At 29.5% G+C, this 20954-nt stretch overlaps 4 protein-coding genes across 5 annotated transcripts; all 4 read right to left on the reverse strand.

Annotated features, from left to right (window-relative positions):
• Positions 1-1321: 1321 nt before the first annotated feature.
• On the reverse strand, positions 1322-4115 carry LOC121228293 (uncharacterized). 2 transcript variants are annotated; one of them, XM_041111733.1, is made up of 3 exons: positions 4005-4115; positions 2626-3294; positions 1322-1894 (listed from the first exon to the last, which is right to left on the reverse strand). In XM_041111733.1, the coding sequence occupies exons 2-3, from the start codon at positions 3250-3252 to the stop codon at positions 1682-1684; spliced, it is 840 nt and encodes a 279-aa protein (XP_040967667.1). In that variant the 5' UTR covers positions 3253-3294; positions 4005-4115; the 3' UTR covers positions 1322-1681. The 2 variants fall into 2 exon arrangements, with proteins under 2 accessions (XP_040967667.1, XP_040967668.1); XM_041111734.1 differs by lacking the exon at positions 4005-4115 and adding an exon at positions 3814-3943.
• Positions 4116-5390: 1275 nt separating this feature from the next.
• Positions 5391-6458, reverse strand: LOC121228294 (uncharacterized). The gene has a single exon (XM_041111735.1). The coding sequence runs from the start codon at positions 6208-6210 to the stop codon at positions 5740-5742; it is 471 nt and encodes a 156-aa protein (XP_040967669.1). The 5' UTR covers positions 6211-6458; the 3' UTR covers positions 5391-5739.
• Positions 6459-7285: 827 nt separating this feature from the next.
• On the reverse strand, positions 7286-11675 carry LOC121228295 (uncharacterized). The gene is made up of 3 exons (XM_041111736.1): positions 11332-11675; positions 8783-10999; positions 7286-8202 (listed from the first exon to the last, which is right to left on the reverse strand). Exons 1-3 carry the CDS (start codon positions 11497-11499, stop codon positions 7531-7533), a joined length of 3057 nt encoding a protein of 1018 aa, XP_040967670.1. The 5' UTR covers positions 11500-11675; the 3' UTR covers positions 7286-7530.
• Positions 11676-13376: 1701 nt separating this feature from the next.
• Positions 13377-16901, reverse strand: LOC121228296 (nudix hydrolase 25). Its single transcript, XM_041111737.1, has 6 exons — positions 16513-16901; positions 16117-16167; positions 15377-15469; positions 15048-15142; positions 14426-14537; positions 13377-14336 (listed from the first exon to the last, which is right to left on the reverse strand). The coding sequence occupies exons 1-6, from the start codon at positions 16576-16578 to the stop codon at positions 14232-14234; spliced, it is 522 nt and encodes a 173-aa protein (XP_040967671.1). The 5' UTR covers positions 16579-16901; the 3' UTR covers positions 13377-14231.
• Between the last annotated feature and the right edge of the window lie 4053 nt (positions 16902-20954).

Here is a 20954-nt window from a genome sequence, read left to right on the forward strand (position 1 = left end):
GAGTGCCAAGACGGTGTGAAAATTATGAGTGTAACTTCAAAAATAAAATTAAATGGACTAAATTACAAGTATTTGTATGATAGAGGACTAAAATCAAATTAGACCACTCATTTTCCCAAAATAGAATAACTGCGACAAAAGAAAAGGCTTAAACCCAAATTTAACCCTCAAACTATACCATTCTTTCATTTAGGTACCTAAAGCTTTTTTTGTTGGCAGCTAAACTATGGTAAAAGTACCATGAAGTCCCCTATATTAAGAGCCTGATTGCATTTTACCCTTCACTCAAAAAATTGACAAAATAGTCCTTATACATTAGACCAATGAGTAAATTGGTCCTTCTGTTAAAAATTTCATCCATTTCTATCGTTAAAAACTAAACCCAATACGTCAGAATGCGGTACATATGATGTGCCATGTATAATTTTCTAGTTATTTTGTTAGTCATGCTAGTTTTTTATAGTAAAAATGGATAAAATTTTTAATTAAAATGACCAATCTACTCTTTAATCTAACGAACAACAACAAACTTGCCCCCTTTTTTTACTAAAGAGAACAAAGTACCCATGGAATACCCATGGAATATTTGTTTGGATTTAAGCGTAGCGAAGTAAAAATAAAAATGTGTACTAAAGATATTAAATTAATATGAATTTTATATATCTTAAAATAATCTTAAAAATTACAATAATATTTACATTAAATAATAAAATAACTTAAATGATATTGATGTTATAATAATTAAAATTTATTAAAATTATTATTCATATTTAAAATAAAAATAAATTACCCAATTGATCACTCAACTTTTAAAACGATTTCATTTTGATCGCCTAAAAAAATCCTTACAATTTCACCTAAAAGACAACTTTCATTTTAATCACCTTTAAATATAGTAGATTGTATACATTAAATCATCTTTTTACCACTTTATAATAATTTATATATTTATTTTATTTTTTAATAAATATACTAAATATAATTAAATCATAAATGTATATATATATACACGTTGTAAATACATCTGTCTTTGACTTATATTCAAATAAAACTTTGATTTCCATATAATACATACTAATGAAAGGCTTTGAATACATAAAAATTCTTGAGACAGAGAGAAGGAAATTTGGACAATCTACATCAAAACACAAACCAATATTGTTGAACATGCACATCCAAATCTGAATAACATACCTCAATAATTATTTACACACTCTATACTGATACATTTCTCGAGTCCTGCATGTCCTTATCTCTATCAACCAAGATACTTATTTTCGTGAACCGTACACAACTCTTCACATAGATTAAAGACAAAATCTTGATACAATGACAATATTTTTTATTTAGATCGACTGCCAAAAAAACAGCACTTCGAAAATTTTTCTCGAAGGAACCAAACCCCGTTAACAATAAAAAGTCACATAAAGGCATAACTAATGTTACCATACAAAGAGAAATGAAATATTTGTTTAAAATTCAAAGTTGGCAAACAAATAATGTAGAAAATGATTCCAACATTGTCATTGTCAAAAATGTTATAAAAAGAGAACAAATGTCAAATGGCATCATCAGGCAAAAAGGAGAAATCACTAACTGTTTTTAACACACTGCAATTCTTCTTCAAGTGGTGTGTGAACAACAATGAACACATGATACCGAGACCGACCGAAATGGTGAATCAATCATCTTTCTTATTTGTTGCTAGAGACTTGTTCGCCATTATAGGACGCTTATCCTCCGACATCTTGCAGTGTATTTCACCCCTCTCCTTAAAATACCTCTCGAATGCTCGAGGAAGGAATCGCGGAATCAAAAAGAAAAAGAGGTTGATAGAGAAGTACAATAGGTTCGCAGCCGCCAAGCCCTTCCCCAACCAATGCCATACGATATCCTGTGCAATTCAGATCAAATCGATAATACTGGGAATTATTTGAAGATAAACTAAATTAATATTAACTCAAGCAAATTTCTTTTTTTAGGTGAATAAAAAATTACAAAATAATCACGTAACTATTTAATTTTTATCCTTTTTTGTCATCAGCTAATTAATCGTGGCAGCTTTTAAATTGACATAATAACAACTTTAATTCTTGAATATTTATAAATTATGTCAATTCAGTTTTGATTTTAAAAAATTTAACCCTCAACATTTACATATTGTGTAATTTAGTCTCTTTTTTTTACAATTTTATTTTTTATAACATTGAGGGTTAGTTTTAAAAGGGCAAGAAAAGAGTAAATTTGTTATCTTTGATTGTTTAATGTTTCTATCTTTTTGTATATTTTTAATCAAATTTAGATGGTAAATTTGAGTTTTTATTTTTTTTACGTGGAAGGGTCACATAAAAAAAGTTAAACTGCAAAAAAAATACCAAATTATATAATGTGTAAATGTTGAGGGTTTATATTTTTTTAATCAAAGACTAAATTGACATAATGTATAAAAGGTGAAAACTAAAGTTATTGTACTAATTTTAAAAGTTGCCACCATGTTAGCCCGTTAGTGATAAAAGAAAATTGAATAATTGATTGATAATTTTGTAACTTTTCATAATTATGTGACTAAAAAAAATTACTAATAATTAAGTGACTAAAACTAGAAGTATTTGGTGAAGAATTTACCTTCAGTTGTGCATTAACAGGCAGTGTTTTGTTGAGCCAAACATCATGTATCCAGTCAACAAGAACGAAGATTCTCCGAACCGTGTATAGTAACGGGACGAGTGCCCTCACCGGTGGCGAAAATAAAGACAGCCCGCCTATCACGTTTTCTGTTAGTATTTGGAATGAAAGCAAGAACAAGTGCGGGGTAGCCGATCGAACGTCATGGTTGTCGCCCCTTGCGAAGCCGCCCAAGACATACGCGAGCGGCAAAAAAAGTCCTACTGCAGTTCCAAGGATCACATAGAGCCTAAACAGTTTGCTGCCTTGGAAAATCTCTTGCGAGGCAGTCGATACATGACCGTTGGATGGGAAGGCGAAACGCGAAAGGGCAATAATATAAGCGGAGGCAATAGCTGGGAAGACTAAATCAAGGAGCGGGACAAGGCCACTAATCGAAAAAACCATAATGAAAACTACTAGTTGGAGCTCGATCACACGTAATGATCCCATTATACTGCCTACCCCGGACTGTTGCTGTTGCTGTTGCTGCTGCTGGCGAGGTGGTTTGTGCTCGGGTTTTTCCCCAGGTGCTATGGTGTGATCTGGCTCACTTCTTGGAGCCACGGCGAGAGATACACCGGACATTTTTTCGTTGTTTGTACAATGAACTAAACTTTCATATAAAACCTAGACAAAGAAATGAACCAAGATTCAGTTCTTCAATAATCAATCATCATCAGTATGCAAAAATGGATTCAATTCTTCAAGAAACAATTATCGGCAGCATTCGAAAGCGATTAAGATATGCTCGATACTTCGATGTTTTCAACGGATCGATCAAAACTTCGAAATGGAATGGCTAATAAGAACATTAAGAGTTTCACATACATACATACAGACACACACCCACACACACAACTTCATTGATCTCATTTCATGCTTGTACTAATCGAGTTCAATATAATGCCAACTTCTAATTCCATTATAGGCTAATTAAGAGGCCATTAAACACTGGAAACATCAATATGTTCTGAAACATATTAACAATTAACCAATCCATTATGAAAAAATAATCCAAAATACAATCATAAAATCAAATTCACAAACAGGAAAGGAGCATATCAAAATCTATATAAACATGAATTAATAAAACTTATAAAAAACTATAAACATAGAATTAACATGAAAATTGTCAGATCTAATTACATTTTATTTCAAAAAAAAATGGCATAATCCAAAGAAATCAGATTCATAATTTGCAAAGAGAGTAAACAAAATTAGCCAAAACTTGAATTCTATGAACTTCAATAAAACTGAAAACTATCAATGCATTAACAAAACTAAAGACAACATTGCCGATAAAGATGAAAAATGTAATTGCAGTGAAGAGATCTTACTGAAACGAAGGATTGAATCGAAAAATGGTGAAAGTGAGAGAGCTTCAGCTTTTTGCGTTACGAATACAGAGTGGGCGATTACTCCTGAAGTTCGTTTTCACGCGTGTAGCCTTTTCTGGATTTACACGTGGCTGTATCCCACGTGGGAGTTTCTAATTTTTACTTGCACGTGTCATATATTGTACTGCTAAAATAAAAGAAAAATGTTCATATGTATGTACCAAATTGAAATAGAGACAACAGTTAAGCAAATTCCCCAATCATTATTATTTGAATTAATCCAGAAATTATTATTATTATTTGAATATTATTATCAAAATTTAAATTATATTATCCATAGAATATTCAAATTTGAAGCCAATTTAAAAAAAAATTAGACTTGAGCCCAAACTCAGCCCACCAAAAGCCTCTTATCACTATTTAAAAAAATAAAAATATATATTTAAATTTCGTTATAATAATACATAAATATAATATAAAATTAGTTTATATTATTATTATTATTTATAAACAATAAAAATAATTCAACTAAACTAGACTTCTTCATAAGTTGGGTCACCTATCCAGGCCCACCCGAAATTTGGGAGGATTTGGACAATAATATTAAACCCGAAAAATGGGTTTAAGCAAAAAAATTAGGCCCGTTTAAAATATGTGTTAGGCTCAGGCTTAAACATTCAAGGCCCAAGCTCGACCCGACCTATTTTAAGTTTATAATACTTTATATTATATAATTTAGAACACATTTAAAAAATAAACTTATACTAGATATATAATAATACTATAATGTAAACATTAAAATAATGTTAACATGATTATAGAAAAATTTTCAATAAATAAAAAAATTATAAAATTATAAAATTATAAAATAATATAATATAAGTATTTTTTAAAAAATTAAAAATAATATAGGCAAGCCTAAAATGGGCTTGAGTTAGTCTTTTTCAAATATGAGCAGATTTAAATAAAATTTTAGACCCAAATTTCGAGTCTGGCCAGGTTTAAGCAAGTATAAAGTATATTAATATAACACTTAAACCCAGCCCATAAGCGCCTCTAAATCAAACCGAGGTTAAAAATAGGTTAAATTCTGCTATTAATCTTTGAATTTGTTAAAGTTAAAGTTATGGATTTAATCCGTGTATCTTAATTTGGTTGGGTTTAATCCCTATACTTTTCAAATTAGTTTCTTTAGTCCTTGCACTTTTTAAAATTTGAAATTTTAGTCCTAATTCAAATAGTAGCAATAAATTCGTTTAGTTAAATTTAATTACTAGTATTATACTATGTGTATAATTGTAGATTTAGTCCACATTCTCCGATTGGCTCATTCTAAGCTAGTATAGTTTTCAAATTTTGAAATTTTAGTATTGACACAAATGACAGTTATTAATCCATTAACTGGATTTGTAGTGTGAATAATATATGGAAATAATAAGCCAATATGGCATTACACATATGATAATATGTTTTGTCACATCAAATTTTAGAAGTAACAAAACTGTACTTAGTGGATTTAACAATTAATGATTGGTGATGACTAAAATTCTAAAATATGAAAAGTACAAAGACTAAAAATATCAAATTAAAATACAGGGACTAAATCCATAATTTTCGTAAAATATAGGGACTAATAGCAGAGTTTAACCTTAAAAATATAAACTCAACTCAAATTTGAAATTTCTATCCATCCATTATGTTAGAGAAAATATGAAACCATCAGTTTCTTTTAATATCATATATGAATCCCAGTTTCCATAATCCTTTTAATCATTTCCACCGCATGCACCACCACGAAAGCGGCGGACGCCGGCAAGCTCAACATCATCACCGCCACCATCCCTAAAGCTAAGCTTGGCCGAGTATTCATCAACTGCGATTGTAAAACGCCCAAAACATCACATATAATCGAATCGTAACTCGTGTAATACCGTTTCTCCCACTCCATCCAATCCGCCGGCGGTTCATAGTTCCGCTCTATCATCTTAATCTCGTGTATTCTTTTCCGTAGAACAATCATGTTTTCATCGACGAGTCGCCGTCTTCCTCCACCACCAACGCCGCTGCAGCTCAAGTCATCGTTATCCGATCTTCTCGAAGCGAATATCTTCGGCGTCGTCGTGGAGATCGGTTTTCTGGATCGGTGTTTCGGAAAGCAGGTTGTTGAGGAAAGAAAACAGGTATTGCAAAGAGATTTTGATCCCATGATTTTGAATTTTCTTTCTTCTTTTTTTTTGTTTGTTTGTTGATGATGATATTTGATAATAGCGTTTATGCTAACAGTGGTTTTATAGTTTGAAAAACGGCGGTGGGAACCACCGATGGGGGCGGCGCGCGAAAGCGTGTTAATTAACAGCGCAGATACAAGTTGGCTGCGCGTTTTTCAAAGTGGATCCCCCAAAACACAACGCTCATCACGTTTTGATAGCGCCATATCGGATATTCTAATTTAGACAATCAAATTTAGACATGTCTCCAAATATTAGGTTTTTTTTATAACAAATTAGGCAGTTTATTTCTTTTTTAAAGTTTATAATATTTTATAGATTTAATGATAAATTTAACGAAAAGTATTTGCATATTTTGTCAGAATAATTTTAATTATATTTTTAATTTTTTTTACGATTAATTTTTGTTCTTTTTTTCTAATCTACTTTTTCTAACAAATTTAATGGAAGTATTGTTAAAAAAATTACATTAAATTAAAAAAATAAAATAAACGTAATTATCTAAAAAAATTAACTCGGTAGAAAAACTTCTCAATAAACTAACGTATGAAAAATTAATACCTTTTGAAAGAAAAAAAAGATTGAAAGCTTGAACTTATACATTAAATCTATTAGAAAATAGAGAAAAACCAAAGGTTGATGGTAAAAAAAAAATTAAAAATACAATTAGAGTCATTTTGACAAAATATGCAAAAGTTCGTAGCCAAATTTATCATTAAGCTTACCTTATATTATGTTATTTTTATATATTATGTAATTTATAACACATAAAAAATAAAATTAGCTAATTTATATAATAAAGTTGATGGTCGAAAATTTTTGTGTTTTTAACTTTTAAGTTTTCATCATTTGTGTTTTTATTGATTTTTAAAAAATTATGAAATTATCATCGTAATAATATAATTATTTTACAAAAAAAAATATTAACTAAAAATTTCACATAAATCTAATTATAAAAATTAATATAGTGTTTTTAACACTCATTAGTTTTCTAAACATTAAAATAGGAAAATTTTCAAATATACATAAAATATTGAATAGAAAACTTCAGTATCACTATTAAATATCAATTAATTATATACCAATGCTTTCTTCGGCAACTCTTAGATACACTGTTAAAACCACAAGCAAGCATGGAGCTATGAAACAGAAAATAAATAAATGCTCACTCTGGCCGACATTCGGTCAAGGATAATCTATAGAATGTCGGCCGTAACGGAGCAATCAAACCGGCAAGACAGTGTTGAAGCTAATACAGATATCGGCAGCATACTACTCTGTATATAAAGCACAAAAAGCTATTCCAGGTTTGATGACAAAACGATATTGTTTTCAGGTTCTTTTAGCTGGGATTTTTTCACCTTTCTCCGAACGTAAACCTTCATCCGAGGTTCTTGTTTCTCCTCTTCGAGTTCTGAAATTTTGGACGTACCATTCAGCTTCGGCTCACTTTGAGTAAACCTCTCAGCCATATTCCCTTTATTTGCATGCGTTCGAGATCTAGGACGTTTAAGTTGCCTTAAATGGATCTTCCCCCATTCCCTTGATTCAAGATCTATCTGTGGCGTTGTACGTGCCTCCAGGTCAATATCTTTCCTCGGTTGGGTTGCCGCTGGCAAAGCACAAACAATAAGCGAACGCCTTTCTCTTTCACAAAGTTTCCTTTGCCGCTGTTCCTCGTGCTTTAAACCTTCTTTCTTTTTCTTTTCTAATAGACGAGCAGAACGCTTCGGAGGTGAAATCTTCAAGTTATTTACATCTCCATCGAAAGGATTTACCAGCGTTTTGGTTCTGATGTCAATTTTTGGGTCCTGTGAGCCTTGTTCACTAACCATCTTACCTCGTTGTGGTTGATCTTGTTCACCAACAGATTTTGTTACTCCATTTCCGCCCTTCAGTTGCTGTTGTCGCTCCTTGACATATTTCTTCTCGTTTTCCATCATGGGCCAGGCAATATCGTCCTTAAGTACCTTGACAGTTCAACAAAGCATTAAATCTCATAAGTTTGCTTGTCGAATCTTGTTGAAAGTTGAATCATAAATAAATTACAACAAAAGTAAATAAAACTGGAGAAAAGTATGGTCACCAACAAGTTCATCCTGAAATCTTGAGAAAATACAACATACGACAATATTTACAATTCTAGAAAGTAACTACCGGAACTAGCTAATCATCCATAACCAATAACAGAAAACCCTTTTCCGGTAATGGAATGATACTAGCATTGATTAAATGATGACCCAAAAATATTTACTAAAATGGAGTCCTCGAAACCGTTATTAAGCAATAGACATCACAATTAAGAAGGCAGAACATAATGTTCACGAGAAAACCGGTAAAAGGAAGGAGGACTATACGTAACAATTACGTGACGTCAACAAATAACACTTCTATTCAAAATATGACACGTAAATGATGTTACTTAACTATTTATGACACATCATATATGGTTAAATACTAAAGTGTTTACGACACATCAAATAATTGATTCATACAATCCTTAATCCTACTAAGAAACTGTGTAAAGTGTTGTAAAATGAGATTAACTACCTTTATCGTTTTATTGGTAATCTCTCGTCGTTTTCTCTTTTTTCCCCTCGGTTTTCGAGTGACCTTATTTAGCTTTCCTATCGGTATTTCTTCAGCTACTTCGAGTGGACTGCTGAAGTTTTCACTTTCTTCTTGAACCTCTTTAAGTGATTCCTTTCTGCCTTCGTTTTTTAAAACACGAGCCACCTTTCTCTGTTTTCTGGTCTTCACTTGTCGTTTTCTCTTTTGTCCCCTTCGTTTTTGAGCCACCTTAGTTGGTTTTCCTTTTGCCATATTGACTTCTTCGGCTACTTCAATTGGATCACTAATGTTTTGACCTTCTTGAAGCTCTTCAAGTGATTCCCTTGTGCCCTCGTTTTGTTCTTCAAATCCCTCCGTTATTTGCTCACATGCTTCTCCATTATTAGCTTGATCACTTTTTACCCCACTACAGCCAACAAAAGCCTCGACTTCAGTCCCTTTCTCTTGGACTAAGGTTCGATCTTCCTTCTCATCGTTCTCCTTCCCCAACGCAGCATCATCCATGTGAACCATAGACCGTTCATTATCGGCATTATCAATCTCTCCATGCTTCTCCAAATGACAACTCGCTTCAATTTGACCACTAAAGTTTTGACTTTCTCCTTGAACCTCTATAAGTGGTTCCCTTCTGCCAACCTTTTGTTTTTCAAATCCCTCCATTGTTCGCTCAGATGTCGTATTTTTATCACTCACTTCAATACTATGTGTTCCAACTTTGCATCGATTCTTGGATTCCGCACCTTGATCACCATTTACCCCACTCAGTCCATTAATAGCCTCAACTTCTCTCTCCTTTACTCGGACCGAGGTTTGATCTTCGCTTTCATCACTATTTGAAATGTTTGCCATACAGAACTTATGACACATCTCCTCCTCATTGACCAAATCACCATCATCCAAGTGGCATGTTTGCCGTTCATTATTAACACATTCAATTTCTGCATTCCTACAAAGCTTCTCCAAATGATTACTCTCTTCGATTTGTCGACTAAAGTTTTGACTTTCTTCTTGAACCTCATTAATTGACTCTATAGTGCATCCCTCCATCCTTTGCTCGCATGCGGTCTTTTGGCCACTCACTTCAACACTATGTCTTTCAACTTCACACCGAATTTCGGATTCTGCAGCTTGACCACTGTTTACCCCGTTACAGCTGTCAAAAGCCTCGACATCACTCCGCTTCCCTTGGCCTAAGGTTTGATCTTCCTTCTCAATGCTATTTGAAATGTTCAACCTATGACTCATCTCGTCCTCCTCATTCCACAAATCACCATCATCTTCACAAAGCTTCTCCAAATGATGACTCGTTTCAATTTGTCCATTAAAGTGTTGACTTTTTTCTCGAACTTCATTAATCGATTCCCTTCTGCCTTCCATTTGTTCTTCAAACCCTTCCGTTCTTCCATCACAAGCTCTATCCTGGCCTTTCTCTTCAACACTTTGTCTTTCAACTTCACACCGAGTTTCAGATTCTGCAGCTTGACCACTGTTTACCCCGTTGCAGCCATCAAAAGCCTTGACTTCACTCCACTTCCCTTGGACTAAAGTTTGATCTTCCTTCTCAACACTATTTGAAACGTTCAACCTATGACTCATTTCCTCCTCATTCTGCAAATCACCATCATCTTCATTATTAACGCATACCATCTTTCCATTCCTACAAAGCTTCTCCAAATGAAGACTCGGTTCGATTTGTTCATTAAAGTGTTGACTTTCTTCTCGAACCTCATTAACGGATTCCCTTCTGCCTTCCATTTGTTCTTCAAACCCTTCCGTTCTTTCATCACAAGCTACATTCTGGCCATTCACTTCAACACTTTGTCTTTCAACTTCACATCGTTTCTCAGATTCCAGAACTCGATCACCATTTACTCCACTCCATCCATTGAAAACCTCAACTTCACTCCCCTTCCCTCGAACCAAGGCTCGATCTTCCTTCTCATCACAATTTGAAACTTTCAACCCAAGACTCGTCTCCTCCTCGTTCCTGAAATCACCATCATCCATACAAACCATATACCGTTCATTATCTACAGATACGAGCTCTCCGGTTCTACAAAGCCTCTCCAAATGATGACTCAAAAAACTAGCATGCGCCCACGGCAAACCCTTGTATTCTTTCTCTATAAACCTCGATATATCTTCCTCTTTCGACCCACATTCCTCATTTAATTTCAAAATTGCTTGTTGAATCATCTAAATGAATAAAATAAACACAAGAAAAAGCAACAATGAGAACATAAATAAACAAATAAAAGACCTAAAATTCAATTCTTCTCTAAAAAGGAAACGGCATTATTTCATTATTTGCATACATTCAATGCCAATTTTCATGGGCATCCCAATTCAATAATCTTCCATTAATTTAGTTAAAAAAAAACATTAACCGATCTGGGTTTCTAGCAAATTCAACAAAAAAATTCAATAAAATCAAAATATATAAACAAAATTCAACATTTAAAACTTCATGATATTGGCACAGATGGCAACCACAATAAGAACGAAAAAAAAAAGTGATTAGTAGTTACCAAAGAGTAAGGAGGATGAGTGGGAGTTTGTAAAGTAGGCAAGAACTGCTGCAATCGAAGGTCGATAAGATCAGGGTTTATCGCCATTGAAGGGTTTGTTGAAGCAGCAAGCTCTGCAATAATGGCGTCTTTAAGCTTGTTTCTTTTTACACTAGTACTACAACGCATTTTCTTCAGTTGCTGAGTTATGGGTCTTCGCCAGATTCTTGAATCGGTGAAACCAAATCAAATTAATTAATAAACAATTAGGGTTTTAAATTTTTCGTAGTTGGATTTTTTTTTCTCTTTTACTTTTTTTTTTTTGGTTGGGCGGGTGGGGGGGGGGGGGTGGGGGTGGAGGGGGTTCATATAATCTTGCTTATGTATTACCACCCTGTATATTTTAATTGTTTGATATTTTTAATTTTTTTTTCCATTTTTTATATTTTCCCAATTTATTTTATTATAAAATTCTTAAATGTTAAACCTCAATTTTTTATTTAAATTTTGATTTGAGATTAGTTCAATTAATTAATAATATTTTTAAAAAGAATAGTTAATAAAAAATATAGACAATCATAAGCTATCATTTAAAAATCATATTTGGAATAAATATTAAAAATATTATTTTGTAATTGATATTTTAATGTAGTAATAAAACACAAACCTGTTAAATAATAAAATAATCCGTGCTCACAAGCTACTTAAGTCTAACTCGAAAAATTTAAACTTAATTTAGTAATTATTGAGTTGAATTTGAGCTTATTAATACTCAAACGACTTTAATATATATATACTTAAATAATTTATATTATTAAAAGTTAAACTATAAAAATAATCACTTTTATTTGTCTTAAATTATATTTTAGTCATTTATGTTTGAAATATTACGTTTTAGTCACTTACATTATCGTTTTGTTACGATAAATCTCAAATATTTAACGTATATTAATTGGAATACCAAATCATAAGATAAAACCTATAAAATTTAAACAACAAATCATTTCAAAAAAAAAAAACCCAATTCATTGCTAATTGACAAGATTCGGATACTATTTTTTAAAATAGTAATATCTTATATAAAATTTAATAAAATTATATATGCCATGTTAGATCATCGAAAACAAACCTAAATCCATTAATACGTTGAAGGATCTATCATGTTAGATTATAAAAAAGAATTAATACGTACTTGAATCCATTGATACGTTGAATAATCTATCACACTAACTCAACAAGAACAAAAGGAAACTAGATATTGATGCATATTGAATCCATTGATACGTTGAATAATCTATCACACTAACTCAACAAGAACAAAAGGAAACTAGATATTGATGCATACTTAAATGTCAAATCAACTAGAACAAAAAATAAAAAATAGATACATATACGTACCTAAATCTATTGATATGTTGAAATCTTTTAAATCTAGTAGTTTTGATTTTCAAAATTAATACACAAGTATTTTATATATTATTTTGGACCATAACCCGAATAATTAATTACATACTCAACTCGTTTTTTATTTAATAATTGAAGCTCAATAAATTTTAATTCTATTAAATTATTTTTAATTTGGGCTAACTTTTTTATTATAATAAATAATAAATAATAATATTATTGTTATCATATATGCGTGTAAAATCCAATCACAAGTTGAATATAAATACATGTTTAAACAATTATAGAGTATAATTAAACTAATATATAACACAAACGAACAGAAAATTGAAATATATTCGAATAACCTTTGAAGATTGAATATTTTAAAATTTCATAAAATGTATTTTATTAATAAAAATTTTGAATAATAATTTAGATAAACTCTCAAATATCCAAATTTAACAAAAAAAAATTATATAAATAAATAATAATTTATTCTATGTCGCCTTTAATCAATTTGCGAGTAACAATAACTATAAATAATAAGCTAAATTGATTGAATCCCAATTCAACTAATATTAATTCGATTTGAAATTAAAAAAAAAACATGGAACTTTTTAATAATTTATTTTCAAAATTGATATTTGAAATTAAAGTCAAATACGAGTATAGATATATGATTCTATGAAAGCTTGAATATACGTAAATATTGAAAAATATATCAAACACATCCACATCCGACATTCAAACCCGACTTATACCTAAAACATACTGAGAGAAACCTACAAAAAAAAGTCAAATTATGACTTTATTTCATTGTGTTATACTCAGTTTGACGATTTAGTCCTAATACTTCAAATTGACATAAGTTAATCACCATATTATTATTAATTTTATACCTTAATCCAAATTACTAACTTCAATTGATGTGGAATTTTTAAAAAAAAAAACCCAAAACTCAAATATTCCTTATTTTTTATTTTACATGTAACATTTTTCTCAACTTCATTATTTGGATTTAAAAAAAAATTCCACATCAATCAATTGATAATTTTTCTAATTTGGACTAAGATATTACATTAATAATAATTGAAGGATCAAAATCACGCTAAATTTAAATACCAAGGACTAAATCATCAAATTAAATATAATATTGGATGAAAATCATAATTTGACCCTACAAAAACACACCATTGCATAGTAAAAGTACCAAAAAAAACTCTCGTACTAGGAGTCAGATTGCATTTTATCTTTTTACCCAAAAATGTGTAAATTAATTCATGTACATTAGCTTAAAAAGTAAATTAATTGTTTCTTTTAAAAATTCCATTTATTTGTACCGTTAAAAATTAGTCTGCTTGATGTGCAGAGACCAATTTTTAACTGTAGAAATAGATAAAATTTTTAATAGAAAAACTAATTTTCTCTTTATTCTAACCTACAGAGATTAATTTACCCACTTTCTAAATAAAAATAACAAAATACGATCCAACTCTTAATATAGATTCTTCATAGAACTTTTACGACCATTGCATTCACCATTTTGTTGATTTACATTTGGTGGCTTTGCCATTATCACTAAAGTATGGCTGAAAGGTCTTCATAACTTCTTCATATGTTGGCCTTTTATAATCCACTGCCTGCAATTTTTGAATAACATTCGTTACGTCCACAATTTCGACTGAAGATATGTTTATGACCCCGATTTAAATCTCAGGTTAGACAATACCTGCTCAACTACTTCTTCGGGAGTTGCCCATTTCCACTCGGCAAATTCCGGTTCTACCTCTCCGGTTGCTAAGTTGATTTCGCTCTCGTCTTTTGTTAATTTCATAAGAAACCTGCCACTCGTCATGATCGATTGTTAGCCCGTAAATCATATGATCAACATGATGAACTCTAGTCGAGTCGGTTTAGAGGGATAAATGATGGAATTAAAAGTTACTATATGGTAAAATTGTACTTTGACCCTATAAATATAAAAATAAAAAGTCGATTTAGTACTTTCAAAATTGACGAATTCCTAAGTTAACACTAGATAAAATTATACTTTAACCTCAAAAAAAAATTATAATTTAATTCCGGCGCCTCTTAAAAATTTTCTGGATTTGCCCCTAGTTGGCATTCCTCATAAAAACCGGCATGACGAAGACAAATACATTAGGTATGTCCCGTAGGCACGTTCAACATGCCTTGGATGCCTAGCTTAAACCATGAAATTATATCGAAAACTAAACTGAGCAGTTTCAAACCGACACGACTTTCTTCTAACAAAGCCAAAGGCCACCCGAATTCAATTGCTTATGATTCGATAAAAGAGAGAGGGAAAGGACAAAAAGGGGGAAACGAACCATTTCTGCGCATTTCCGTGCCATTCGCCTCCCCAGAGTCGATTCACTTTGGCCTTTACTGCAGTTGGAAAATCATATGTCAACCATGTCGGAACCTGCCAAACCACACAATATCTTAATCATTGTTTCTAGTACCTTCACTCAAGTGGTTCAATAATTCGGAACAACAATATGCGTCGTAAATAATACATTCAATATTCAAATCATAGCGAACGAAACATCAAAAGAAAAAGAACAACACATGGTCGAATGATATGAATGACGAGCCACAGCCAAAAGTCCTACAGAAAAAAAACTGCAGATAACAAGATTTTGTTTCGAAAATGAACCTCGGCGATAATTTCAGCAGACTCAACTCCAGTTTCCTCTCGTAATTCCCTTATAGCTGCATTTCTCGGCTCCTCACCATCTTCAATACCTCCCTGAGTTTGTAAAAGAACCCAAAATTATAATCAATTAAGCCCACCACACTCGCATGTTCTAAGCCTCGAACCCTAGTACGAGTGTCGAACACGATCTATTCAATCTTTTTTTAAGTTTCTTTTCATGTATTTGGAAGAGTCCTATAGGATCATTTCCCTGTACTCATGTTCGAAAATAAGTCATACAAATGCCGAACATGAGTACTCACAATAGATGAAGAATCCGAAAAACATGAAAGCAAAAACACACGCACAATAGACTCCGAATTCGGATTCTTCATTTTGTTTAAAATATCCATTTCCGAGGTATGATCAAACATTGACATAAAAATATAATCTTCTAAAAACATGAAACTTTTATTGTGAAAGTATTCATATTGAACATATATCAAAATTAAACACTCGTATCTCAGAAGTAGGTAAAAGTACCATGGAGGTCCTACTACTAAGAGTTAGAATGCATTTTGTCCCCACTATTCTAAAATTAAGCAAATTGATCCTCTATTAAAAATTCGTCCATTGCCACTGTTCGATTTTTAACAGAAAAGACTACCTCATTTTTAGTTAAGGGGCAAAATGCAATCTAATTACTAACACAGGGGCTCCATAGTAATTTTACCCTCAGAAATACCACATAAAAATCCTACCTGAGGCATCTGCCAAGCTCCGGGAACATTCAATCTGGAAGCTACAAAAACCTTCAAAGACAAAAGATAAATAAATAAATTGAAGTATTTTTCAGCTTTTTCTACCTTATATCATGCAACAAAAGAAAATTTAAAAATACATTAAAAAGCTCAAAATATAACTTGAATTAGTTGAAAGCTTGAATCTCAGGCCCAAAGTTCAAATCCCAGAAGCATATTTTTTTTCTCATTTTTAAACATTTTAACTACAAAATCACAATGGGTTTAATTCAAAAACTTCAAATTTTGTTAAAAAAACCCTTTTTATTTTCATAAATTCAAAAAAAATCTATCATATCTCTAAATTATTCATCTAAAAAACAAAAGAAACCCAGAAAAGAAAGTTAAAAAGGGTACCTGATTATCAGAGTTTATAAGACAAACACCAACGTTGGGACGGTAACCAGTGGGCAATCCCTCCATTTTGTTAATTTTCTACAATTATTAAACCTATTTTTTTCAGAGAAAAAAAAAGTAAATGCAGTTAAGGGAATTCACAGTAAGAGATCAAAAAGAAAAAAAGAAGAAGAAGTTAAATTAAAGGGAAAGAAAAGTGAATTTCTTTTTTTGGGGATTTCAAACAGAGCTTCAAAAAAATGGTGAAAATGGTGGCTCTGTTTTTATAGAAAAAAAAAAAAGAAGAAGCAGTGCGCTGATTGCTTTTCTTTTTTTCAATCAATTTTTCTAAGATTCTGCTAGCTATGTTAACCTACGAGTCTCCTTTATATCTTATCATGGACGTCATCAATGGATTTCAGACACGCGTTCCGAATATTAATTCGATTTTTCAAAAAAATTATTTTTGGAAAAATAAAAAAATAAAACATTATTTTTAAAATTTTTTATGTGATTTATTTTTTCAATGCTTCTGAAATATAAATTAAAAACTCAAAATTAATTTAATTTAATTTTTTATTTATAATCAATTTTAACTTTTTATATGTAAAGAATATTTTATATTTAATGTAAAGAATATTTTATATTTAAATTAATAAAAGTAACTATATAAAAATATTTTCAAAAAATATTATGTAACAGTTATTTATTATTTTTATATACTTAAATCTTTATTTTTTTAAATATTTATTAAATAAAAAACTTTGAAATTTTATTAAATAAATTCAAAAAATATAAACCTCAAAATTAATATTAAAAAGCCAAAAATCGAAGTTAATAAAAAAATACTATTAAAAATTAATTATAAAAACTAAACTCGGGCTCAAAAAGGAGCAAATGAGAACAAACACAGAGAATAAGAAAGGATAGGGAGAGAGAGAGAGACAGAGTAGTGGGTGACAGTGAGAAAGAGAAAGAGAAGGGCGTTGACTTTTTATTTCACGTATAAATTAAAACCTTCCCCACTCATTTTTTGAAAAGAATATATACATTAGATTTGACATTATATAACAAATAGGGTAAATTGCATTCAAGGTAATTAAATTTTTAATAATTTTTTATTTTGGTCACTCAACTATTCAAAAGTTTTTTATTTAAGCGATTGGGGTGTTAAGCTTTTTTAAAAAGAAAGTCTGTCTCGCAAGCTTCAAGCGATAAATCAAGATTGGTATGGTGGATCAATACCCATTGATGTGTAGAAGAACATACTTTAAATCTAATTTGATCTGATGATTAATGTTAAGATTACAAAAAGAAAGTTGCTTGAATTCCAGTTAGACGTCCAAAGCGATTTCTTGAAAAAAAAAACTGAAATTTAAAAAAGAAAGGGAATGAGAGCTTTCGATTAGTACAGGTAGTGTAAATAGAAAAGGCCATACAATAGTAATTTTAACAACTCAATAACTTAAACGAAAACTTTCGAACAGTTCAATAACCATTTTGTAATCTTTAAAGTCGAGTGACTAAAAAATAAAATTACGTTCTATTTTTATTTAATACTATATTAAAAATTATAAACCCAATATATATTATACTTCCTAAAAAGTTAATATTTGATGCATAGCGTATAAATTTAATAATAAATCAAATAATTTTATATTATTAAGATGAATTTAGTTTTAATTTTTTTTCATAACGTTTCATGATTTAATTTACTGTTATTGCATTAATTATATATATTTTAAATACATCCAATTTTAATGTTCTAAATTATATTTTTAAATAAATAAGTAAATATTATTTTTTTAAAAACACAATACTTTTACTTATTTTTGTATTAATAATACTATTTTAAATAAATAAAAAAAAGAAATGTTTAGTATTAATTCTGAAACTCATGTCATTCAAAATTTATTTTTAAAAAGTGACTTAGTTCACCAATTTTCATCTATTATTTTAATCGATATTATTGGAATTAGATCAGATCGATTAGATCAAAAATCAATTGATATGTTATTTTAGACAAAAAAGATTAAATCGACCTTTAAACAAAATTACTGAAACCAAGAACAAAAATCGATAATTAAAATTTTAAAGAATTTTTAATTATTGTGAAACGAATAATATAAGTGATGAAATCGATAATCTAATCGGTTTAATTATCGAATTTTAAAACATTGACTTTTATAAGAGAATAACTTTATAAATAATTAAAATATTAAATAAAGGCACTTAACGTGACAGAAGCTTTTAATTATGAAGATAATTAATGCGCATTTATCGTCGTCCCACTCACCAAATCCTTCTTATCATAATCTTCTTCAAAGAGTGGATTAAATGATGGTAACATCACATTAACATATACTTTTTTTATTTCATTTATATAAATTTTTATTTTCAGTGCGATCTATGGATTAATTATTTTTTTAATTATTAATATGTTTAAAAAATTTAAATTTTAAATAAACAAAATTGCATTTATATTTTAATATAAAAATAACGATTAGAAATGTTATGACTTCATTTATAAACTATTATTTAATTTTTTTATAAAAAAAGTAAATGAATTGATTTAATTAATATAAAAATTAAACCTAAAAAATTTAAAAATATAAAAATAATATGAGTAGATGAAATAAAAAATTTGTCAAGTTCGATTAAAATATTTGACTTACGTGATGGTAATGGGATTGGATGATGGGATATAACAAATTTTTGGGAGAATATTTTGTATTTGATGCTGAATTGTGAAGCATTTTCGATAGATTGGTCGTTATCTAAGAAAGAAGATTTGAGGAAGTGATGATTCAAACAGATAATTTTGAGGCGGTTAAAGCAATTCAAAAATTTTTCTTGATAGATTCGAACTCCACCCTCATTAAAAGAATTCATCAACTTTTAGCGAAGGTCGAGCGTTCGATCATGCAACACATCCTTAGAGAGTCTAATATACTTGTTGATTGTATGACAAAATTGGCTTTTGATACAGCTCAAAATCTGACGGTTTTTGAAGAAATCCCAAGGGAGGTGTTAACAATTTCTCCTATTGTTAAAACAAGCGTTAACCTTGCTCAAAAGTCTCTGATATAATTAGTTTGTTTTTAATTTTGTTTCTTTTCACCAAAAAGAAAAAAAATAAAATAATTTAATTAATACTTATTGTGATTTAATGTAAATAAACTTCCACAATGAAATATTAATTTTTTTAAAATTAAAATTATTTAGGCTCCACTTTTTTTCAGCTAATAAGAAAATCTAATATATCATACAATAAACTACGTCAACTTTCAAAATTTAATATTATTTAATATTTATGTAAATTATAATATTAATTAATATTTCTGTAAATTAAATTTACTAGGAGAAAACAATTAATGTTTTATATTATATTATTTTTACAAAAATAATATTTAAATTAATTAAAATTAGATTTACCTGACAATAGTATAAACATAAAAGTATACAATATAATAAAATATTTAATAATTATAATATAATATTTGACTTAAAATAATATTTAGAAATTACTTAGTTATTCATAAAATTAATTATAATTTTCATACTGAAGTATGTACATTAAAGCACGTACATTGGCACAAGAACTATGCCAATTAAGCAAGCTTTCTCTATGTGCAATACCTTGTCATAAAATATATACTAGTTTTTTTCGCACGGGTTTATTATTTATATAAAAATTTTGTAATATAATACACTTGTAATATTTTAAAAATTATTATTTATAAGTTTTGTGGAAAAAATATTAAAATTTAAATAATTGTAAAATTTTTTATATTTAAAAGATATTATATTTGGTTTGTAATATTTTGTAAAATGTGTTGAGATTTTAGTTTTAAATTTTAATTATAATTTAATGTTCAAACTTGTTTATTATTTAAAGCTTTATTATTATTATTGGTAAAAAATACATTTAAAATTTAATTTAAAAAATGAGACTTAATTTAAATATAATTGAAAAAAGGAATATTTTAAAAATTAAAAAAAATTAATCAGAACTCGAATATAATTGCATTCCTTCGTTAATCAATGATATATATTATACTATTTGTAATTTTAAAACATTTATATATCGTGATTATCATATTTGATATTCGTGTTAGATTAATAAGAATATTTTTATAGAGTAATTATAATGTTAATGTACAAGTTCATATATTTTGTGGATTAAACTGATACATTTAAATGTCTCATTAACGTAATTTATACACCATCATTAAAAATTGTAAATAAATTCTCATTAAAAGTGGTAAGAAAATCATGTTTAAACTTCTAAAAACAACATCACCTTACATATAACTAAAAAAACATTTTGCAACTCAAACAATCAATTATAAATAAAAAAACAAATATTAGTTAATTAGATAAATGAAAAAATAATTCACTTTACAGACGAGACATCCTACCAACAGTTCACATACATAGCCCCTAGCAATTATTTCATTTTT

The sequence above is a fragment of the Gossypium hirsutum genome, chromosome A04, assembly GCF_007990345.1.
Source record: "Gossypium hirsutum isolate 1008001.06 chromosome A04, Gossypium_hirsutum_v2.1, whole genome shotgun sequence".
Lineage (NCBI taxonomy): Eukaryota > Viridiplantae > Streptophyta > Magnoliopsida > Malvales > Malvaceae > Gossypium > Gossypium hirsutum.

What these genes read in the sequence shown, in the direction of transcription:
- LOC121228296 (XM_041111737.1), bottom strand. Translation starts at nt 16,578, where the DNA reads ATGGAGGGATTGCCCACTGGTTACCGTCCCAACGTTGGTGTTTGTCTT. An exon ending in TTATAAACTCTGATAATCAG is followed by an intron (nt 16,168 to 16,512) that starts GTACCCTTTTTA and finishes TTGTCTTTGAAG; the next exon opens with GTTTTTGTAGCTTCCAGATT. An exon ending in CCGAAGAAGTAGTTGAGCAG is followed by an intron (nt 14,337 to 14,425) that starts GTATTGTCTAAC and finishes CAAAAATTGCAG; the next exon opens with GCAGTGGATTATAAAAGGCC.
- LOC121228295 (XM_041111736.1), bottom strand. Translation starts at nt 11,499, where the DNA reads ATGCGTTGTAGTACTAGTGTAAAAAGAAACAAGCTTAAAGACGCCATT. An exon ending in CTCATCCTCCTTACTCTTTG is followed by an intron (nt 11,000 to 11,331) that starts GTAACTACTAAT and finishes TTATTCATTTAG; the next exon opens with ATGATTCAACAAGCAATTTT. An exon ending in TTACCAATAAAACGATAAAG is followed by an intron (nt 8,203 to 8,782) that starts GTAGTTAATCTC and finishes TGAACTGTCAAG; the next exon opens with GTACTTAAGGACGATATTGC.
- LOC121228294 (XM_041111735.1), bottom strand. Translation starts at nt 6,210, where the DNA reads ATGGGATCAAAATCTCTTTGCAATACCTGTTTTCTTTCCTCAACAACC.
- LOC121228293 (XM_041111733.1), bottom strand. Translation starts at nt 3,252, where the DNA reads ATGTCCGGTGTATCTCTCGCCGTGGCTCCAAGAAGTGAGCCAGATCAC. An exon ending in CTGTTAATGCACAACTGAAG is followed by an intron (nt 1,895 to 2,625) that starts GTAAATTCTTCA and finishes TGAATTGCACAG; the next exon opens with GATATCGTATGGCATTGGTT.